Source organism: Pseudopodoces humilis, chromosome 3 (genome assembly GCF_049639895.1).
Source record: "Pseudopodoces humilis isolate 2021_Gansu_Grassland_sample_001 chromosome 3, ASM4963989v1, whole genome shotgun sequence".
Taxonomy (NCBI): Eukaryota; Metazoa; Chordata; class Aves; order Passeriformes; family Paridae; genus Pseudopodoces; species Pseudopodoces humilis.
This window is the reverse complement of record NC_142202.1, coordinates 72595745-72617463: the sequence shown is the minus strand read 5'-3', so window position 1 is coordinate 72617463 and position 21719 is coordinate 72595745. Positions and strand designations below refer to the sequence as shown.

The 21719-nt window shown below is 34.9% G+C and overlaps 1 protein-coding gene across 2 annotated transcripts in view; it reads left to right on the top strand.

Moving 5' to 3' along the window:
* GRIK2 (glutamate ionotropic receptor kainate type subunit 2) overlaps nt 1-21719 on the top strand; it is a 364036-nt gene that overhangs the window by 326430 nt on the left and 15887 nt on the right. For both annotated transcript variants that reach the window (XM_005518233.2, XM_088052479.1), the window contains one exon: nt 18110-18360. In XM_005518233.2, the coding sequence (XP_005518290.1) occupies nt 18110-18360 (251 nt within the window). The remainder of the gene's footprint in view (nt 1-18109; nt 18361-21719) is intronic.

Here is a 21719-nt window from a genome sequence, read left to right as displayed (position 1 = left end):
TTTGTTATTTTGAGGATAAAACCTACCTTCCATTTCAGTTTAGTATGGGCAAAATCATATTTTAGGGATAGTTTATAATCTTTGAATAATCCGCATGCAAATTTGTGAAGCATCTGAGGCATGTCCCAGAAATTTAAGTGAATATTGAAATGCCAAGCTGACAGGAATCAGAGAGACAAAAACACTCTAGAAATTGTTCTATTTATGTGTTAAGTCAGAGAAGCATCATAAACACCAGAGAAAGCAGCTTTGAAACAATGCTAAATCCAGGAACTGATTGGAGTTTAAGTTTAGGAGAAGAAAAGTTGAATGTAAAGAGGCAAGGAAGTTGAGTAAACTCTCTGTTGGTCTTTGTTCCCTACTTTATATGGGGACAGTGGGCACTATTTCTTCACTAACTTTGAGTCATATCAGAGCATTATTCAGGTCTTATTCATCCACAAGATTCCAAGCAACAACAAATTGTCTATGTCAAGAGAAATAGTAGTGTTGTACAAGGGGATATGTGAGCTGACAGTTGTCTTGAGTCAAGATAAAAGAAATAGAGGACATACCTGCAGGAATCTGCAATCACCAAAGGAGGTAAAATAAGAGCTGAAACAGTGTTAAACTTAACAAAAGAAGTTGAAGAAAGATCTGAAAAAAAGATGACAGCTTCATAAGTGGAAATAGAACAGAATGTAAAATAGGACGTAAAGTAAAAATTTTCACAAAAGAAATGAAGGTAGAACAAAACAACATCTGGGGCTTTCCCAGAACAGCTAAGAATAAGAGATTAATCCAATATTTCAGCAGTATCTATAAAATGCTGTTGAGAGAGCTGACATTTATAATGGGTTTATATTCTGTGTATTAGGTGCACAGTCTCAGGGGAAAGGGATTGTGCAGCCTCTGCTAGAATGATGCATAGTTTGCACATACATTTGAAAGGAATCCTTATGAAGAAGCATTTCCATGGTGTCTGTCAGAATAGTTTTATTAAATATTTTGCTTTATGGAAGCTAAAAAGTATTACAGAGCAGTGGATAATGCAAAATATTCTCATGCATTATAGCTAATCTCATTTCTACAGGAAAAAGTAATTCTGGAGACTTTAAAAGAACTTATGACATGGTTATATCTATAGAAGTAGATTACATCATTATTTAATGACTGTGAAAGAAGTTTATAGACATGCAACTCAGTAATATCTTTTTAGAGTTAATAATCCTACAAGTAACTTGTCAAGTGCTTGGAAAACTGCAGTGTAATGGCTTCACACACATAGAATATGTTATGGCTTTTTCCTATTTGAGAAGCAACTCATCTCCAAGAACAATACAGAACTACTTGTGTTTTTACAATCACAGAATCACAGAATATGCTATGTTGGAAGAGACCCATCAGGATCATTGAGTCCAACTCACAACCCTGAATAGGACACTCTAAAAATCACACCCTGTGCCTGAGAGCATTGCCCAAACACTTCTTGAAGTCAGACAGGCTTGATGCTGTGACCACTTCCTTGGGGAGCCTGTTCCTGTGTCCAACCATCCTCTGGGTAGAGAACCATTTCCTGACATCAAACCTAAACGTCCCCTGACTCAGCTTCATATTTTTTCTAGCCTTTCACTAGTCACCACAGTGAAGAGATTGGTACCTGTCCTGTTTCTTCCCCTCAAAAGGAAGGTGTAACTGCAGTAAGGTCTCCCCTCAGTCTCTTCCAGGCTGAACAGACCAAGCGACCTCAGCTGCTCCTCATAAAGCTTCTGCTTAATACCCTTCACCATCTTTGTGGCCCTCATTTGCACTAAACCACTTTAATGGTTTAATGTGTTATACTGCAATGCCCAAAACTGACCCCAGCACTGAGGTGAGGCCACCCCAGCTCAGAGCAGAGCGGGACAATCCCCTCCCTTGCCAGGCTGGCCATGCTGTGCCTGATGTCCTCCAGGGCAGGGTTGGCCCTCCTCACTGCCAGGGCACTGCTGGCTCATGTTCCACTTGCCATGGACCAGGGCCCCCAGGTCTTTCGGCAGTGCTGCTCTTCAGCCTTTTTCCCTAGTCATTACACACAGCTAGGATTGCCCCATCCCAGGTGCAGAATCCAGCACTTGTCCTTTTTAAATTTCATAGGGTGTTACAGGCATGCTGTTGGGAAGATACAGATGTCATCTGCAAAATTTGCCAAAAATACGTCTTATCTCCTGGAATAGTAGCTTGAAATTTAGAAGTCTTTGCTCATAAAGTTTAAATTTGTAGGATACAGATGTTGCAGGTCTTATGTTGACTTTGGTAGAAAGGATATGGTTACTTTTGGAAAGCAGCACCAAAGGAAGTAGGTGCAACATATCTTGATTATTCTGAAGACAACAGAATAATAATTAGTGAGAACATAGTTTGCTTGCCTTTAAGCAGCTACAAGAAGAACAGCTGAAAGCTTTCCTAACAGAAGAATATGCTATCAATTTATGACAAGATAATTACCTGGAAGATGCAACCAAGAAAATATAGCGCCAGTTTAGAGTACTGCCGTAAAAGCTCTCTGATCATGATGTTGATATTTTAAATTTAGAGAAAGAAAGTTGCACAAGATTAGGACAAAAAAACCCTAATGGATCAGGGTTCATGGATCCATGGATCAGGGAGAACATGGATATAAAATCCTTCCCCCAAAAAATGGAGACAGAAAATATGAATTTACATTATTATTTTATTTTCTCTAAAAGCATAAGTGAAGTGAAGAAAGTTTAGATTGTTAAAATGTAACTTTTGAGGAAGGAAGTTGGAAACAATGTACTTTTGGTGCAAAATAGGATCATCAGAATCAGCGCACATCTTTAATATCAACAAGATACAGTGATGCTTGAAATAGGTGCAAAACAGAATTCTGTATGGTATCTTTGCAGCAGTGAAATATAAACTAGGGTGAGTGAATTTGGTAAATTATGCATACAATAATTGATTCTAATGATGTAAGTTTTTAAATCAAAGTTTTTTATACACTAGGATACTTGTTTTCTAATGAAGAGTGAACAACAGACTTGGAATGAGACCTCTTATAGCAACTTTGGATACTTTATAGCAAATTTTGGATCTCTCTTATAGATACTTTGGAGCAGATAAGGGAGAACTTTGTAATGGGTTGTGTTTGTTTTGTTTTCTCTCTGCAATATTGTTTATACCTTTGTAACCAAACCCATAACAGTTGCTCTGCTACAGAACATTTGTTGGCTTATTTTTTCTATCTTCAAGTTTGAAGATCCACATGCAAGGGATTTTTATTTGCTTTATTCTGGCATGTTTTATCAGGAGGCATTATTTTGCTAGGTCTGTGTTCTTCATCAGTGACTCTGTTTGAAAGGAAAATTATTTACATATAATTGTCAACGTGGTGTATAGTTGCTTTCTAATATCTATCACATTCTAATACGATATGTACATTCCATGGTTATCTATTAGAAACGCACATAAGTGTCATTTAGTGGTTGGAATTTGTCTTTGCGGGAGCATTCACCTCATCATCCAATACTGATGTTCAATGGAGGAATAAGGGGAGTGAAGAAGGGAAGAAGAAGAGTGAAAAGACACAAAGAGAAAATTAACAAAGGAAGAGTAGGAGAGAAGGAGGGAGGGAGAACAAACCATTTGGGTGTGCAGGGCAACTTATGCTTTCCATTACAGATAATCTGAAGTGTTTATTATAATTTTCAGTAGTTACACTTTCTCATTTCATCACCATGCTTGTTTGAAATTTGGGTTGTTCTTGGAGAAAGCCCAGATGGGCCTAAATTTATCATTGCCATGAGCTCCTGATTATTTATGATACATCCAAATGCTTATAGTCATCCTATCAAACAAAAATTGTAGCATTTTTTTCAAGAAAACCCGGACTACCCAGCAATCTAGTTTTTATGTCGTACTGAAATACAGTTAATGTGAATTTCCTATGGTCAACATTCATATGTAAGTCACAGTAATATTAACTGACAATGCTATTTTCCATAATGAATATTTATTAACATCTTTTCTAATGTGAAGTGAACCACATGAAAGGTTAGAAATGTAGCTTTTAGACACTTTATGTTAAAGCCTTAATGCTCTGTGAAGCTACTTTTCTTGGCTTCCCCCTCCCCCCCCCCCCCCCCTTCTTTTTTTCCTTTTAATTTTCTACTTTCCAGTTGGAAGGAAAGCAACATAGTTGAAATCATCTTTTGGAAAAATCGTACTTCATCTCTTTGGGATGGTGTGTCAGGTTCTTATTTCTTTTCTAAATTCCTGTTTCTCTTTAGCATGTTTGACAGCAGGCTAGTTCCCATCTGGCTTGGGCAGATTTTCTACCGAATTGCCAATTGCTTCTGTGTTGAACCTGGAGCACATAGATGGCTGACAAGTGAATATTTGGAACTGATTCCATATGAATAGATCTACTGAGCATGCACCTTTCAGATCATCTGCCTTTATGTGGCAGATGAGGAGTATCCTGTTCGTATATGCCAGACAAACTCTGGGTATGTGGAGATACATGCAAAGTAATGCCTTTGACATTTTGAAAATGACAAATGGCATGTGTAAGTAACCTTAAAATTTCCATATATTTCTTCTAGCTCTTAAGAAGTACAAAATGGAAAGCAGTATATAGATATGGTGCATAGAAGAAATTAAGGCTTGTCATTTCTCTAATGGTTCTCTGTTGCTGAGCTGCAGAAAATTGCAGAATTAAATTAAGAGGGGGCTTTAGTAGTGCAGCAGTGATGCTCCTAAAACACCTGATAAGGGTGAGGCAAAAAAAAAAAAAATTGAGAAAAAGGTGAAATACCTATGTCTTTATCCTTTATTCCTGTGCAGTTAATACAATCAAATTCTGTTATTATTATCAATACTGCCTGAGTTGAAAAATATAAATAGAAGAATCTTTGGATCTGTTACATGGTTCTCTTCACTTTTACAAGGTTTTTTGACTAACTTTTCGCTAGCTGTGATCAAGTGGATCAAACTAATACTCTTCTAGAGCACATCACTCTTTGTGTCCCTGGCACTCCTTTATTGACAGACTACCAAGATGCCCTGAAAAAAGCTGGAAAGGGTTTCAACATTCAGATCTTTGAAAGCTAATTTTTAACTCAAAAATTGTTTAAAAAAACAAAAAAAATGCGCTCCCCTGACTATACAGAAACTCTTCACTGTGCATGGGCACAAAATACACCTCTCAGGATATGAACGATGTTAAATGATGTGTTTTGGGGTCAACATTTCCAGCATTTCATTGCAAGGAAAGTCTTACATGAATACTCATTATACCAAGTTTCAAGAACTTGCAATAGTAACACAGATAGAGGTAGGAAAGTTAATTCATATAAGTGCATAAACCAGATCTGCATAGCATATATTTATAAATTCACAATAGAAAGTTAGCAACTACTCTGATGCAAGTTATACCTCACATGTCAAAAAGAAAAATACATGAGTAAAATCAACAGCCTTCCAACAGAAATGCATTGGCTGCAGGCCCCAGATATCAGCACACACATTTAAGTTCAAAGCCTGGAACAATACTTCTAGGTTCTCATGTTCTATTGATTCAGAGATGCCTTTTTAAGTGAAGTTCTCTTTTCTGTAAATTCAAATAAAATATCAAATAAAATGTCTTTTTTTTACAGACATTTTTACCTCTCACACAAAAAACCTGTATTTTTCACAGTACATTGTTCTAAGAGATTGTTAAAATTGTGCCCACACACATGTGAATTCCAAAAAATCTCTTTGGCCAACTAATGTAATGTGCATCACTTACATTTAGAAATTTCTTTGCATATATTTCCATAATGTAGCCAATCTTAACATTTTTAAATATTATTGTTGAAAACTCAGAGCAAAGAATGTGGTTAGTTTCCTTTCTTTTGTAATTTTTTTGAATTTCAGTCAGCTGTGTAGCATGTAATTAAAGTGTTGTTTGGAGCATGTGCATTTTGAAGACATCAAAATTAATATAATTTCATAAGTCATAGAATCTAGCAATGGTATTTCACACTCCACTCACTTAAATTAAAGATTCCACTGCAGAAAAAAAAAAGAATTTCAGACAATAATTTATGATCTGCTACTTGATATCTTCTCTAGGAATATGACTTCATTAATTATTTATATTCATCTAAGCCATTAATAAATTAAATACAATACCATTCTTCCTACTTCAGTGGTAGGTTGCTGGATTCAAAGAAAATTTAAACAAATAAATTGTTTAATCAGTAAATGTATAACAGTTAATTCCCGTGTTGGATTCTGTAACTATGTATAGATTCAGCTGATTTATATTACATTTTCTGCCTCTAGGGAGTTACCTATAAGAAGTATTCACAGTAAAATTTTTATGTTATAATACTGAACATTTTTAGCTGACCTGACCATGTTCTAAATGCAGGTATTCTACAAAATATTTCACTATCTGTCTATTTTTAAGGGCATATTTCCAAATATAGAAAGTTTTAAATCAGACACAGCCGGGCATATAAATTACTCAAGACAGATCTTTTAATAGATGCTTGTAATTTCAAATATTATAGCTTAATGTACTAAAAATTCAAAGAAATAAATTATTTATTTCCTAAATATGCAGCAGCAAGCGAAAAGAATAGTCTTAACTCTCCCCTTAGAGTTTAATCAGCCTCCTTCTTTGCTGCATTTATTATTGCAGACAGATTTTGAAACCTTTTTTTTTTTTTTGGTAAACATCTAAAAATTAGTTTACTTTTGGGGATGTCTGAAAAATAAAAAGTAGATTAAATAAGAGTAAATGCCTTGTAAATGTATGGCTTCATCATCCGATGGATTTGTAGGATGTTGTCCCCTATGTTTTGTTTGGCTTTTAAAGGACCAGAACTTTGCAATTTGCAACAGCATGTCTGAATAGGATGCGTGGGACTGGTTCAAAACTGCACCAGGAGAGGTTTAGATGGGACATTAAGAAACATTTCTTTATCCAGAGAGTGGTCAAACAGTGGAATGCACTTTCTAGAGAGGTGGTTGATACCCCAAACCTATCCATATTTAAGAGACACTTGGACAATGCCCTTACCAATGTGGTTTTACTTAGTCAACCCTGGATTGGTCAGGCAGTTGGACAAAATAATTGTTCTATGTCCTTTTAAATTGAAATAATCTATTCTGTTCCAGTCTATTCCTTCAATACCTTTTTCTTACACAGTTAATCTTTTTTCCTTTTTCTTTTTTTTTCTTTTTCTTTCCCTTTCATTTTTCCTTTTATCCCTTGTCCTTTTTTTTTTTCTTTTCCATTTTCTTTTTGTTTGTTTTTACACTTAGAGAAGGTTACTAGATATACCAAAAGGATTGGGTTGGAGTGTTATATTTTAATCACTGACTGCCTTCAACTTACTTCGGTATTCCCAATATGTTTTAGTGAAGGTAATCAATCACATTACTTCAATTCTTACAGAATTCAGTTCTGACAGTGTTTTCTTCTTGGTAAGAATATGAAGTTCTTTGTTGCTTTTCCAACTAGTTTTTGAGGACAGATTTGAAAGAGAAGTCTTTTTTTCCCTAGAGAAGTGTGTGATAAGAGAGTTTTACGTGCTTAATGCTTCCATTCTTTGGTGCTTTTCTCTGTTCTTGCACAGTTGCACAAACATTCCTTCACATTTTCATCCTGTTCCTCCAATTTTAATTTACTTCTATTAGAAACAACAGGGGTAGCAAGGATTTAAAGATCTGATTTTGTGAACCAGATCATTTACTAAATTTAAAAGTAAAAAAAGTAAAAAACTAACAAAAAAACCCCCAAAACAAAAACAAAGCCCCCCAGGCATAACAGTTGTATCTCTAACATATGTGAATACAAAAGTAAGGCTGAAGTTTCACTGTCATGTCAAACTGCCATAAGGCTGCTCCACTTTGCAAAAACTGACAGCTATTTGAGCTGGTTTAGTGAACTAAACCAGCAGAATATGTTCATCCTTTTTTTCATGAAATTATTTTGCTTCATATTTATCTATATATCTGCTAATGTGCTGGAAATACTCATAGCATGAAGAAAGCAGTGATAATAGGCAAACTGGGATGTGGAAGAGAAAATGGGTTTTCTGCACAGGCAGCTGTTACACCAAGTCTGAAGACAATCCTGAGAGACTTCCCTGATTTCTGGTAGTTTCAAAAAGGTCTAATGTATCTCTCAGTAGGAGAAACAAAACAAGTGTAATTTAACAGATGTGAGTAGATGCAGTAAGGAAGGGAGCTGTCAAAGTGACTTTTCCCTATGTTTAAAACTGTTATTTTCCCAATACCTTCCAATCACTCTGTCTCAAAGTTTGCAGAACCTGAGAACTTGATCATCCCCTTCACACTGGTGATTTTTTTAAATCTTTTTCTTTCTTCCTGGAGGTCTAGGCTAAAAATCAAAGAACATTATGGTAGCAAGAGAGCCACAAGAAATTATAATACTGGCTAATATTAAAAACATTAGAAAAAAAAAGGATCTCATGGATCCTTTCAGAAGTAACTTCAGAGTTTATAAACATTTCTTATTTTTTGAAATAAAGTTCTGTTGCTAAGGCTGCTTTCTGTATTATGACAATTCTCTTTTCACACCTCCACCAAAATTAAAAGGTAACATGTTTTGAAGAGTTGTTTTGAAAACTTAAATTTTGGGCAAGACTCGAAAACAATGCTAGTGAGCACAGTGACTGGCACTGAGCATTACTGTCACATTTATTTTAACTAAAGCATACATTTGTCAGTGAGTGATCAATGCAGAACATAGTTTTAGACATTTTTTTTTTCCAGAAGACACAGGTAGGATTTTTTTCTTAAATATTTTTGTTACTTCTCTTAAATATGAAATGATTTTCTAAAATCAGAATTATTTGTTTCCTTGTTTGAAGAAACGAAAGAAAAAGAGCACCCTAGGTTCCATAGAGACAGTGAGATTTTCCTCTACTCTTCCAGTAACTCTGTTAATGTCTGACACTGGTGGGTAAACGGAAGGTCTTTTTATACATCTGTGATTAAATGTATTTATGTAAAACCCACAAAGCCACAGTTATGAATGATACAGAAATCTTTCAAAAAGCAGTTTCAAAACTGAAAGGAATCACAGGTACTTTACACATAAATTTAGTCCCTGAAATTGTTAACAATACACTTGGTTGATTTAACTGTAACAAAATTCTACATATCTGAAAATAATGAACAATTTTGAAGTTTAAAATTTTCGTTGTTGCAAATATATTCCCAGATTTCCTCTGCAAAGTATGAAACCCAATCATTGCTGTGATTTCAGAATTGGTAGTTATTTCCTGCTGATACTGTGTGGGACACAGGATATCTGAGCCACCTTTATTACCTGTTGTGAAGTACTGCTCCTGGAGAAAAGTTTTCATCTCACAATCCATAACTCAAAGACTGTGTATACTTTCTTATGTGTATGTATATATTATATACCCTTAGTTAATTAAAAAGAATAATCACTTTGAATATGAATACTCAACATGCAAACATCTTCCCACTGCCTATAGTTTTGTTTTTAAGATCCAAAGTAATATTAGCAGTAATAAAAAAAAAAATTCTGGGCAATAATTTGTTTTTATTGTTAAGAATTATTATTGTTCTTTAGAAGCTACTTGTTACCTTCAGACCGTATATATTACATAGTATGAGAATTTTTTACTGGTCCTTGGAGATGAGACACATAAACAAATCTGTCTCTGTAAAAATAAGTAAGAAACCATGCACCAAGACAGAATGGCTTTTTCTTATGCTTGCCTGCACTTAGTCTGTAATCCTTCATACAATCTGAACTGTAATATTTATCACTTATACATTCACAAAAGTGCTGAACTTCAGTTCTCCTATGACTAAAACAAATTAATACATTTGTCTTCATTAGCTGAACATAATTCAAGAAAAAAAAAGGTGCAAATTATTTATTTTTATGCAGGTCAAGCCACGTATTGAAACTAATTTGAGAATTTCAACTGCCTGAGCAGTTAATTTATTATTTCTGAAATGTAAGAATGCGTAGCTATCATATTTGATGAAAGAACTGCTTTTTATAGTTGCCTTAGGATTATGAGCATATTGAAGCACTATCTTGGAGGTATGCTGAGAATGAGCTTTATATCAACAAAGAATTGCCAAACCACTTAACATCCTGTAGTTGTTGTGAGCCAGCTCTGCCTTAGAGAAGGGGCTTCTAATAGGAATTTAGCAAACAGATGTAACTAAAGCAGTGACATTATTAAAACTTCATGTTGATGTTCTTGTCCCTAGGACCATAATGTATGGTATTCATCTATGTTGTGTAAATGGTAGGAATAAGGAGTAATAGGAGTAAGTCATATGAGAAGCAACTGAGGGAGCTGGGGTGGTTCAGCCTGGAGAAAATAAGGCTTAGGGGAGACCTTCAAGAAGGCCGGCCTTTACTCCCAGGCAACTAGCAACAGGACAAGGAGAAATGGCCTCAAGCTTCTCCAAGAGAGGTTTACGTTGGACACGAAGAAGGATTTCTTTGCTGGAAGCATTGAGAAGTACTGGAATGGGGCATCCCGAGAAGCTGTGTGATGTGGTGCCGGAGCCGGCTAGCTCTACTCACAGCACCACGCAGAGAGCGCAATGCACCTTAGGAGCAGGCTGACCTGAGGTGAGGCTCAAAGCAAATGTTCTACAGCACTTTCTGGATGTCATTCGCAGCGTGGAGGCAAAGATGAGGGGAACGTCTTCTGTATGGGTTCCAGGGAATGGTTTATTCCACAAAGCGCCCAGGGACAAAAAGCAAGGGATACACAGGTACAGCAACTTATATACGGGGCAGGAGCAAGGGGAGGGTACAAATCTTTAACCAATGAGGGATGTCCTGGGGAGGAGTACAGGATGGAGTCTTACAATAAATCAACCAATGGTGAAAACAGGGGGCGTGGAATAGGTCACATAAGCCAATGGAATGTCACAAATCAGGTGATTGACAGGGAAGGTTCCAGAATAAGGGGTAGGTACAAGATGGGATTGACAATTCAATGGGAGGGAGAACAGGGAAAGTTTGGGACCAAGGGGTAGGGTTTACAGTGATTGACAACCAGGGTAGGAGGATACAACTTGAGACAAACCTACTAAACTGAGGGGTGACAGAGCATACCAATTTAAGGGAACATAATATTAACAGTATAAACAACACAAACGCACCACAACAGTTGTGGAATCACCATCCCTGAAAGTTGGATGTTGCACTTTATACTATGGTTTAGTTGAAAGGGTGGTGTTTGGTTAAATGTTGGATTTGATGATCTTGAAGGTCTTTTCCAAAATTGATGATTCTGTGGTTCCATGAGTCTATGGATTGGATTGACAAAGACTCATCTACAAATTAAAAATTTCTCTGGCCTGATACATTGCTCTTAATTAGAAGAAAACTGGTGTATTACATCCCTGCACATGGTGTTTCCATGGTTTGCACTTAGATGCACCCAAGGCCTCTTCTCACCTCAGTTCATACCCATGATGAAACAGTTAATAACAAGACATTCACTGTTTAGAGAATTTCCCTTATAGCTCGCCAAAGGATTGGGGTGTTCTGCAAAAGTGTGAAATGAGTTTTCAGGTCTGGACAGTTTTGTTATGACTTTACACTTGTCTTTCAACATAATCTTCTCTGCTGACCAAAATCATCACATAACCAGAAATACCAGAAATACTTAAGAATTTCTTTAGGCTTCGTTAATTCATCTGTTTATTGCTGGGTAGTGTTAGACAAATATTTCTTTCAAAGAGGCTATATTTGCAAACTATTCATATGTGAGTGTCACAGATTTGCTTAGTGAATTGAAAAAAGAAAGCACTGTATAAATATGAAATACTTTTATCTGTGGCAAAAATAATGCCACTGTTTTATTCACTAGAGGTTTCAACAATGATATCTTCCCATTCTGCAGCTGTGCAATTCAACAGGGGTAGGGAGATAATAGTGTATTATGATTATGATCTTTTCAAGTTGTCTGTGATGTTAAAATACACGAAGATTCTATGAAAAATGTTACTAACACTCATTTGTTTAATCTGTCTAAGAGATATGCTTTAGAGCAGTTTATAATCATAGTTTGAGGAGTGTATGCAAAAACTAACCTGTGTGAAAAAAAAAAATAGAGCTGGAATGACTAATACAATTATTTAATAATGATCTGAGAATTTAAAGCAGTAAAAAAATCCATAAACATCCTCATTCTGTTCAGGTTATCTTGGTACTACAAAAAGAAAGAGTGTATTTAGTATTAAACCTGTTATTTTCATGTCTTATTTGAATTATTCATTGTAGGCAATCATTATCCTGTTTTGTTTTGTTTTATAATGCGCTCACTGTGGAGGATAGATATGTTTTAAGCAAGTTGCAAATTCATATTTTTAAGTATGTTCCTTTCCCAGTCCTAAAGCAATAAGTGTTTATGAACACAAGAATTACTTAATGGCTACTTTACTTCCAACTCCCAAATATTCATCTAACTTTGATATCAATTATTTTGCATATTTATGTCTGGGAAATTAATGTGTAGTAAATCTCAGCTACATCATCCACCTTTGTTATATATCCATTTTGTTATATTTTGTTATATTTCAGCTTTATATACCTACATGAACTTTGGTTCTATAAAAGATTACCAGAAATTAGCCTCAGGTGGGAATGGTTATGTGTGTGAAGAAGTGAAAACAATTAGAAAACACACCACCTGAGAAAGTGGTTTGATTACATTTAACATAAAATACTGATTTTAAGTGTCTCCTGACTTACCAGCAACTTGTCCTTTCAAAGCCATACTTGTAGCTCAAAGATGAACACACACACACATATATATAAAGGCATAGTGAGCAGGTTTGGTTTGGATTTTGAATGTTTGAAGTTTTAATTTACACTCAGGGTAGTTTAGACTGTTAAACATCTAGTTAGACAGCAAACATCTACTGAGGATTTTCCATTGTAGTAACTGCAACTTAATAAATATTTTCTGTTTACTCCATGTCTAATATTAAAATATTATAATATTAATGTAACAGGAAGTGTCTGGGTTTAGGACCTACAAACACTGAGTTTTGGGGTTTTTTCCATCAAAAAGCTGGCTTGAAAATAGATCCAGGGACTGGGAAGTGAGAGAATCCATTTTCTTCCTTCATATATTTCTTGGAGTTTTTAGAACCCACAGACAGGAAGAATGAACCAAGCAATATTGACCCTTTTTTCTGTCCCTTCCGTCCCATCCCACTTAGAGGAGGTAAAGTGGGTTAGTGAGCTGAGGTGGCTGTAAATTTTAAAACAAAAACATTTCTGTGGAGACAGAGTAAGTACTTCTCCTATAGCCAGTACCTAATACATTCCTACGGCATGTAATAACTGTGACTGGCAGTCTTTATTACTGAGTGCTGATTATACTCTACATTCCTGGAAGGTTTTTCAGGCCCTGTGATGAATGAGGCTGTAGGAAATAGTTTTTCGTGGTTCCTCATAATCTAAACATCTGCTCCACAGTTATGTGTAAACATTCTGTGTTGTTCCTGTCATGCCTATGACTGCAGTATGCATGACATTTGTGAGAAACTGAACTCCACATAGTGTACCACCAGTTATCTCCTAGGAAGGAATGTCTGTTCCAAAGGACTGAGCTAAATTTTGTCTTGTAACCACAAAAGAAAACCTTTGTCATAGTAACAGATGAGTGGGGATAGTAGAACAGTACAAACCCCAAAACTTTCAAGTATGATATCACTAAGCATGCAAGCAGTTTGGTGGCAGAACATTTAGACTATGGTTCTTGATAGGGCTAAGAGATTGGATAAGAGAGATGTTGTTAAGCTAAAATTTAAATGATTCACCCATTCCCAGTAGTATAAATGGTGTTAATCAGCGTTCTTGTGGAAATTTCAGGTATGCTTAGACTGGAGTGAGATTTTGACTGCAGTACATTGTATTTACACACAAACTATTTTTAGGATTGATAGATCAAGCTGGCATAACCACAACAGGAATGGGTTCATGCTGAAAAACAAACTCAAAACAAATAAGCCAGAACTCTCCCATTCTGAGTTTAGTGCTTTTTCCTTTCAACTGGTAAAACTGGAACTTGAACTGGTTGTTTCGTTCATTGTATACTACTCATGTACAGCTTCAAAACCTAGATATCTTTCCTGTTATATGTGGCTTTCTCCTTTCAATAAATATTTTACTACTCAAAGAAGTTCTAAATTATATCACTTTCGTACCTAGGTTCTGAATATGATAGTGTATTCCTAACTTTGTCAAGAGAATTCAAGACTCCTTTGTCTTTTGCTTAGGCCAAGTACACAGAATGTGAAATAATGTTGCAAGATAAATAAAACTGTCTTGGGATTATTAATAACAAAAGAAAAAGAAGCCCAAACAGAAATAAAAGATGCTATCCGTGGTGTCTGTGTATTCAGAACGTATTTTTCCTGTCTAGGAAATAAAAAGTAACATGTTAGTCTGTCCTGTGGGCATATTTAAAAATACTAGGCAATTCATAGTCATTCCTTTTAGTAAAATGCACCTTGCATGATGAAACAAAAAAATTTCCTGGTTCAAAATTTTCTTATCAAAAGAGCAGAATTAGCTGCTCTTCCTTTTGATTTAATTAAAGTCAAAATGAATTCTACAGGTCCCAATATGCTCCAACTACTTTCATATGATAGAATGAGTAACCAGGAAGGAGATTTTGCTAAGTTAAAATCTAGTAGGAAGCATTTTCAAGACTGGTTAGATCAGCAGAATTTTAAAATACTAATCTGTATGCAGTGAAGCCTCAATATAAAAAACTTATGTGTTCATAATTTATGTTTAAACATATCATTATGTGCATAAATCTTTATATACTGAGACTTCAGGGCAGAAAACATATCTATGTATAGCTTCTGCAGTAACCCTGGGAGACTGTTAGTTTTGTAGAGAAACTTTAGAAAAAGGTGTTTTATGCAAATTTTCATATATATTGTCCATGAGTCTCAGAGATTCTATTTTCCTTTTGTGGCTTTTTTGTTTTTGTTTTCAACACTAAAATCTCTTTAATGATGATTTAAATAAGATTATATTAGACACTTTAAATTTAAAAATGTAAAAAGCAGGATATGGGCTTCTTGCAACACCTCATGGCAGGGCTCAAGTCATCTTTCAGTCATGTGATGAGAGTGATTTGGAATATTACCTGTGAGTGTCAGAAATCTTTTGCATTTACTTGCTAACATTTTTCAGTTCTGCAGGGAAAACAGCTGTTACATCCAGAGTATAATCTGGGTGCCTTGACCACATTATCTATTTATTGTTTCTTACTTCTTAATGCTACTTTTGTCATCCACTGATCAGACTGTGATATTTTAGCCAGTTCAGGTGCTTCTGGGTGGATTTTCCATTTCTAGGATTTGCATTCCTGTTTGTAAGATGAAAAAAAGCTAGGAAAAAAATCTAGTCTGAGGAAATAATATTGTTCATATGCTTCCTTTGTTCTCTTAATAGCTATTTGAGTCAGCATAAACAGAATTAAAAATTCTTTTATTCCAAGTATCAGATTATTAGGTGTACTCGATATTTGCTGGAAAACATAAACCTATGGATTTAGAACATTCTAAGTCCTTCAGAATTAGAATAGAACTACAGCATTCAGTGCTAGTTTTTTCATGGATATAAATTTTTAAATGATTGATTTAACAGCAGCAATATATAATGCTTGTCATCCCACATTGATCTTTACTTGTGACAGGATCATTTATTAGACAGGATAATAAGGTATAACAAATATAAATATTGCAGTAGAAACACCAAAGGTCCTGTATTATGTCCATTCCACAACTATTGTGCAAAATTTTGAAAACCACGAACAGTAAGTAATATAATTGAAACTTTTGAACTGAATCACTGTAAGCTATTTCTAATGCAACCCTCTTAAACTTAACTAATTGTAGACTGTATTAGTCCATGCTTCATTGCTTCTTTCTATGAATTCCTCAGTTAATTAATTTTTTAACTGCTTCAAATAGACTTGAATTGTAAGTGTACAAATCGGATCCCCAGAAAATATAAATAATACATGAAGAATAGATGGTACTCACTATATTTAGACCAACAGAAGTGTGGGAACAAAATGCAAATCAGTTTAATTAGAAAGCAGCCTGTCAGATTGGAAGACAGCTTAAACTGAGTCCAAGACTATTTCTCTGAATCTAATGTTATTTAAGTTGTTGTTGTTAAATATTTATATGCAGTGTAATGTTGAAAATATCGCCAAAAGATTACAGAATGCACTTATACTTCCCCAGGCTCTTGTGGACTAATCATGTTCCTTCTTCCATCTCACTGAAGTAACATGTCAAGTATAGGGTTTTGTGGAATTCCAGCATAATCAGGATGGTCTGAAATGATGTGACGTAGGCCCCTGCATGCACAAGAGAGTAGAAAATTTTGTTTTCCTTTCTTTATGCTTCCTTTATAGTCCAGAGCAAACACAGTTTACCTCCTAGCACAAAACATCATCCTTTTCTAAGCACAGATGATAAATGCACAAGTCCTTGCAATTCAAATACTTTGAGGATGGCTCTTCCCACATTTTATTCTTGAATAAAGGAAGAGGTGCCTTTGTATTTTGTAATTAGCAGTCCTTTCTAGGTTCTATAATGGCACAGCAGCTCTTTGTGATAAGATCTCTTCTCAGGGTAAGTTCTAAATATGTAAAAAGAATTTGAAGAAATATAGAACAAACTAAAAGAAACTAAAAAAAATAAATACATATTTTCCCACAGTTTAAAGACTGTAGAAGATCTTTGCCATGCATTTCTTCAACTCCTTCACAGCTGATCATTTAGTACATTAAATGGTTAAAGAGGCAGCATCTCTCTAGCGGATACAGAGGATTATTTTGAGGGTAAAATGTTAATGAAAATGTATTTTATTACTGAGCTGAAAGAAACCCTAAAAACTATAGCCAGTAATTAGCATTATTAGGGTAGAAGGAAAAGGAGGAGGGATACATTGTAGCATTGCATTCATATCAACTGAAAGAGGGGATGCCATGCCTTTTAATCTACTCTTTTCCTTCTTTTCCTGAGATTTCTTAACTACTTTAATGAAGAGTCTTTTGTGCCTGTCTTTGAAGGAGGCCAAGAGAAATGATGGCTTTGTTGTCTGCTTAAACACTGCACAAGTCTTAGCAGAGAAAGCACTTATAACTGACATGATTTACTCTCTAAAATTCAGAAAATAAAAGCTTTCTCCATTGCCATTATTCAATTATCAATGTATGTTTTAAAGAACTCTTTGAAAAGCCTTTATGCACAATGTAAAGAAAAAGAGAACAGATTACATGCAAAGATATGACATCAGCCTTTGAACTACCCCTTGAAATATTGAAATTTTCTAAAGCTACAAAATTATCATGTCATTTTAAAATAATGAATTATAAGAAAGAAATAAATCAAAATATGAGAATTTACATCCCTCCTATCCAAACACACTGAATCTTATCCTTCTAAATTTCTTACTACCTGGTACTGGTAATAAGTAAGTGCATGTTGAAGGGTGTTTTAAATGCCTGAAAATCTATCAAATAAAGACTTTTGTGGGTTGGTCTGGAAGTATAAATTTTTTTCCCCTCTTTTAATAAACTAACAGGCTAAAGTGTTCATTTAATATCAGACCTATTATTACCTTTAGAGTAGCAAGCTATGAAGCAACAACCTGTAGATTTATGTATATTAGACTAAATCTACTGAAGCCCATTTAAAAACTTACTGAGAAAAAAATTGAAAAAGTTGGAAGAAAAATACTGTTCAGCTGAATATAATTGGGCAGGAAGATGTTTGAGACCACGGGATTAATGTGATAGGAATTTTTGCATCAAGTGGCCTGGCTTACTGCAAAACCAGCCGGATCAAGTTTTCTGGATATATATTTGTGTGAGCAAGTGGATTTGTATTTATGTCACCAGTATGATTGCGTTGAGAAGCAAATGGCCTTTTGATTAATATTAAGGCTGTTAATGATATAGTTTTTCATGAGATATTATTTATTTTTATTCAGAATAACTAAGGTTTCATGTAATGTATTCCACACAATATTTCTTCCCTGTGATCTCTTCAGGTTCTCCATATAGAGACAAGATCACTATAGCAATTCTTCAGCTGCAGGAAGAAGGCAAGCTCCACATGATGAAAGAGAAGTGGTGGAGAGGCAATGGTTGCCCAGAAGAGGAAAGTAAAGAGGCCAGTGCTTTGGGAGTTCAAAATATTGGAGGAATCTTCATCGTGCTGGCAGCAGGATTGGTGCTTTCTGTCTTTGTGGCAGTTGGGGAGTTTTTGTATAAATCAAAAAAAAATGCTCAGCTGGAAAAGGTAAATATTGTCATTACCTGTTTAATTTATATTTATGGTCTATTTAAATAATATTTTAAACATTTTGTGATATTTAGTGAAATGTAGGTGATGCATATTTATTGTTTATGCTTATAGTAAAGCATTTGTATAACAAAGGATGACAGCAAAATATCCAAAGTTTAACATTTACAGCTTTTAATTTTTCTTCAATGTGTTTAATTGTAGCCAGATTTCAGGACAAGTGACTATTTCTCCTCTTATTCAAGCCTGAAAAAAGACAGCTTTTTACTCCTGGAAGTTCACTGCAGTTAATTTTATGGATGAAGAAGAAATCTGAAACTGTAATGGGAAACAAATTAATCTTCTACAGATAATTCTGATTTTCAAAAGACAAACCGTCTGTAGCTCAAAGTCAAATTCTAAATGTCTCTATAGAAATGTTCTTTATAGGAGTTTATACTTGCAAAGTTGTCCTGGTAACATCTGGAAAAGGTTATATCAACAGGATTCTTTTTTGGTGGGTTTACTACTGATACGATGTCCTGTAATTTCAAACTGACCCCGTTTTGAAAATCCTATTGTTAACTTCTTGTGTACTTGCAATTTATACAACCAGAATACTGTAATTGTGCTAAGACTAGTAATATATTGAAAAATTTGTAGGTGAAATTATCTTTTTTGCATAATAATTAAATAAATATTTCTACATGTATGTGCCCATGTCTAAACCTAAAATAAAATAGTATATTTTATTGCTATGGCAAAATCTGAATTTTAAATATTGAGAGAAATTGTTGGATTTTGCTAGGTCTTCTTTTTTTACTTTTCAGGAAATTATGACCTATGACAATTTTAAAATTTATGTTTAGAAATGTAATTTAATAAAATCAGTAGTAAATCCAAAAGCTATATTTATATTGGTATTTTTCCAGATGATGCTAGTGAGCTTTTGTAGCTTGAATCATTACTCAGAAAATTTGCTATTTGTTTTCACTTTTGAGGCAACTTTCTGGTATTCAAGTTTCCTGTTATAAATATATTGTTAAGAATTTTTTTCTAACACACACTAAGGCAGTGTGAGGTTTCAAGCTCCTAAACACTGTTTGAACATGGGTACATTCATTTAATTGTTAAAGGACCCTTTAGGTTCTCTTCTTTAAAATACTGCAGTCTAATTCTTTCTGTAAGCATACTATTGGAATGTTATGTTTCTGAAATGAATTTGTAAGGAAAAATTTGCTGGTTACTTAAGAAACCCATGTAAATATCAATAATATTTGTCCATTCTTAAAATGGATATGGATCTTATATAAATATTGGTGAAGTTTGGTTTAGCTTTTCTGGATTTTTAGCAATCACTCAATTAGAAAAATAGGACTGCTTTAATAATCATTTTGTTATGAGTTCAGTATTTTACAGGGTGTAAATACATATGTGATAATAGCAGCATGTTGGAAGTTGTGAGAGGAAGCAAACAGAAACTTTCTAATTAAGGATTTGTTTCCTTAAGTCCTTTAGTTTGGAGGGTGGAGGGGGGAGGAATGTGTTTATGTTTGTTTGGTTTGGAGGTTTTTTGTTTCTATTTTTCTTTTGTATTTGCTTTCTTCTACTTGTTTGTTTATTAGTGTTGGATAGAGATAGCAATGACTGGAGGAATATGACCTTTCAACTGCATTTGTACAAGAAATGTTTCATCATCAAGTATTTAGATACTTTGAAAGTTAGGAATAAATCTGCAGCAGCTGAGTTGGGTCAGGCTTCTCTCCTTTCTCTCCTCCTTGCCCCCAGTCACTTACCTTCCATCTCCTCCCTGCTACTCCCAGATATCCTGATATCAGCAGACCATTCAGATTTCACAGCAGTTTTATTTATGAAATGCACTTAAGAGGAAAATAATGCTCACATCCCTGCACATGGCCTACCCCAGCATCCCTTCACCCACTCTTTGCAGCACCCAAAGGCTTTCAGGAAACATCCTTTCAACCTCTCCAAGAGTAGCAGATTCCCTTTGCCTAGGAGAGGGAGCAACAGCAGCCTAGGGCGAGATGAGAAATCCTGTAATTTGTCTCCAGTCTGGGCAAGTCCCTGCTGAGATGAGCAAACAATGCAAATAATGCTGCTTTGGATATCCCGTGGGGAGAGAGGCGGTACCTATTTTTGGTAACATTTGTGGTTTCATCCCTTCAGAATCAGAGTATCATTCTGGCATAGCGTTTGTCAATATTTGGAAAGAGGGAAGAACAAAGGTCATACAAAGAGCCAAGGAGACAAAATGAATCAGATAATTTCAGCTGCTGAGTATATTAAGTATCCTGAGTTAGAAGCAGCCATGAGTGTTTGCTTTTTAATGTGTACAAAATACTCAGTTGTGCTTCCAGCAGGGAGGCAACACAGATTGAAATTGTATAATATAGATATGGGGTTTTAGAATTTTTTATGTCACCCTGCTCTTGGAGCTTGCACATAAACAGAGATATTTTCTGGTGTGAACCTATTTGGAGGAGTGAAATCTTGAAAGGAATCAAGCTCAGAAAAACAGCAGATAAAATGGTGTGATTTGCTAAAATAAAAAATTTTGCAATTTGTAAGAAAAGACGGCTCAAAACATCCGTGCCCCTGATATGTTTAAAAGTCCAAAAGAAACATATGACACTTCTGAGATTTTCTGTGAAACAGATGATTTTATGCCACCATACTTTCCAGACAGAGAGAAATTCCTCTTTTATTGACACCATTCAAAAGCAAAGCCTGGATGTTATCACGGTTAGACTACCAGTTACTGGCACTTACTAAAGCTAACTTGCTTGAAAAATAAGTATCCTAAATTGCTAACTATTTTCCAGAAAATCCAGAAATTATGAAAGTGAAAACAGCTGTATATGGATTAAATTCTGCTATCATTTCTAGCCATTCAAAACTCATTGAGCCTTCAGCAGGCTGGAACTAGGTGTGCCTGTGTAAAAATAGCAGATGTAAATTTTATTAATTTTGAATCATTAAGTATTTCAAATAATGTAAAATGACATACATACTTAACTATTTGTTAAGAGATACACTTCCTATAGTAAAAAGTACTAGATTAAATCTCAACATGTACTGAAACAGTAATGCCAGCAAAATATTTCTGGAGTTATACAATCAAATCATAACACAAACATCAATTAAATGAACCTCTCTGAAATAGTTATTAATTTGTAATTTATTATAAATAAAATAAAATCAGTAAGTACATTAATACTTGTTTATATCTGATATACATTTACAGGGAAGACAAAAGCTATTGAACATTCAATGTTAAATAATTCACCGCTCAGCTGCACAATTGAGTTGAGAAAGATTAGTGTGGATAATTCATCTCGCAAGGCACAGTGTCTGAG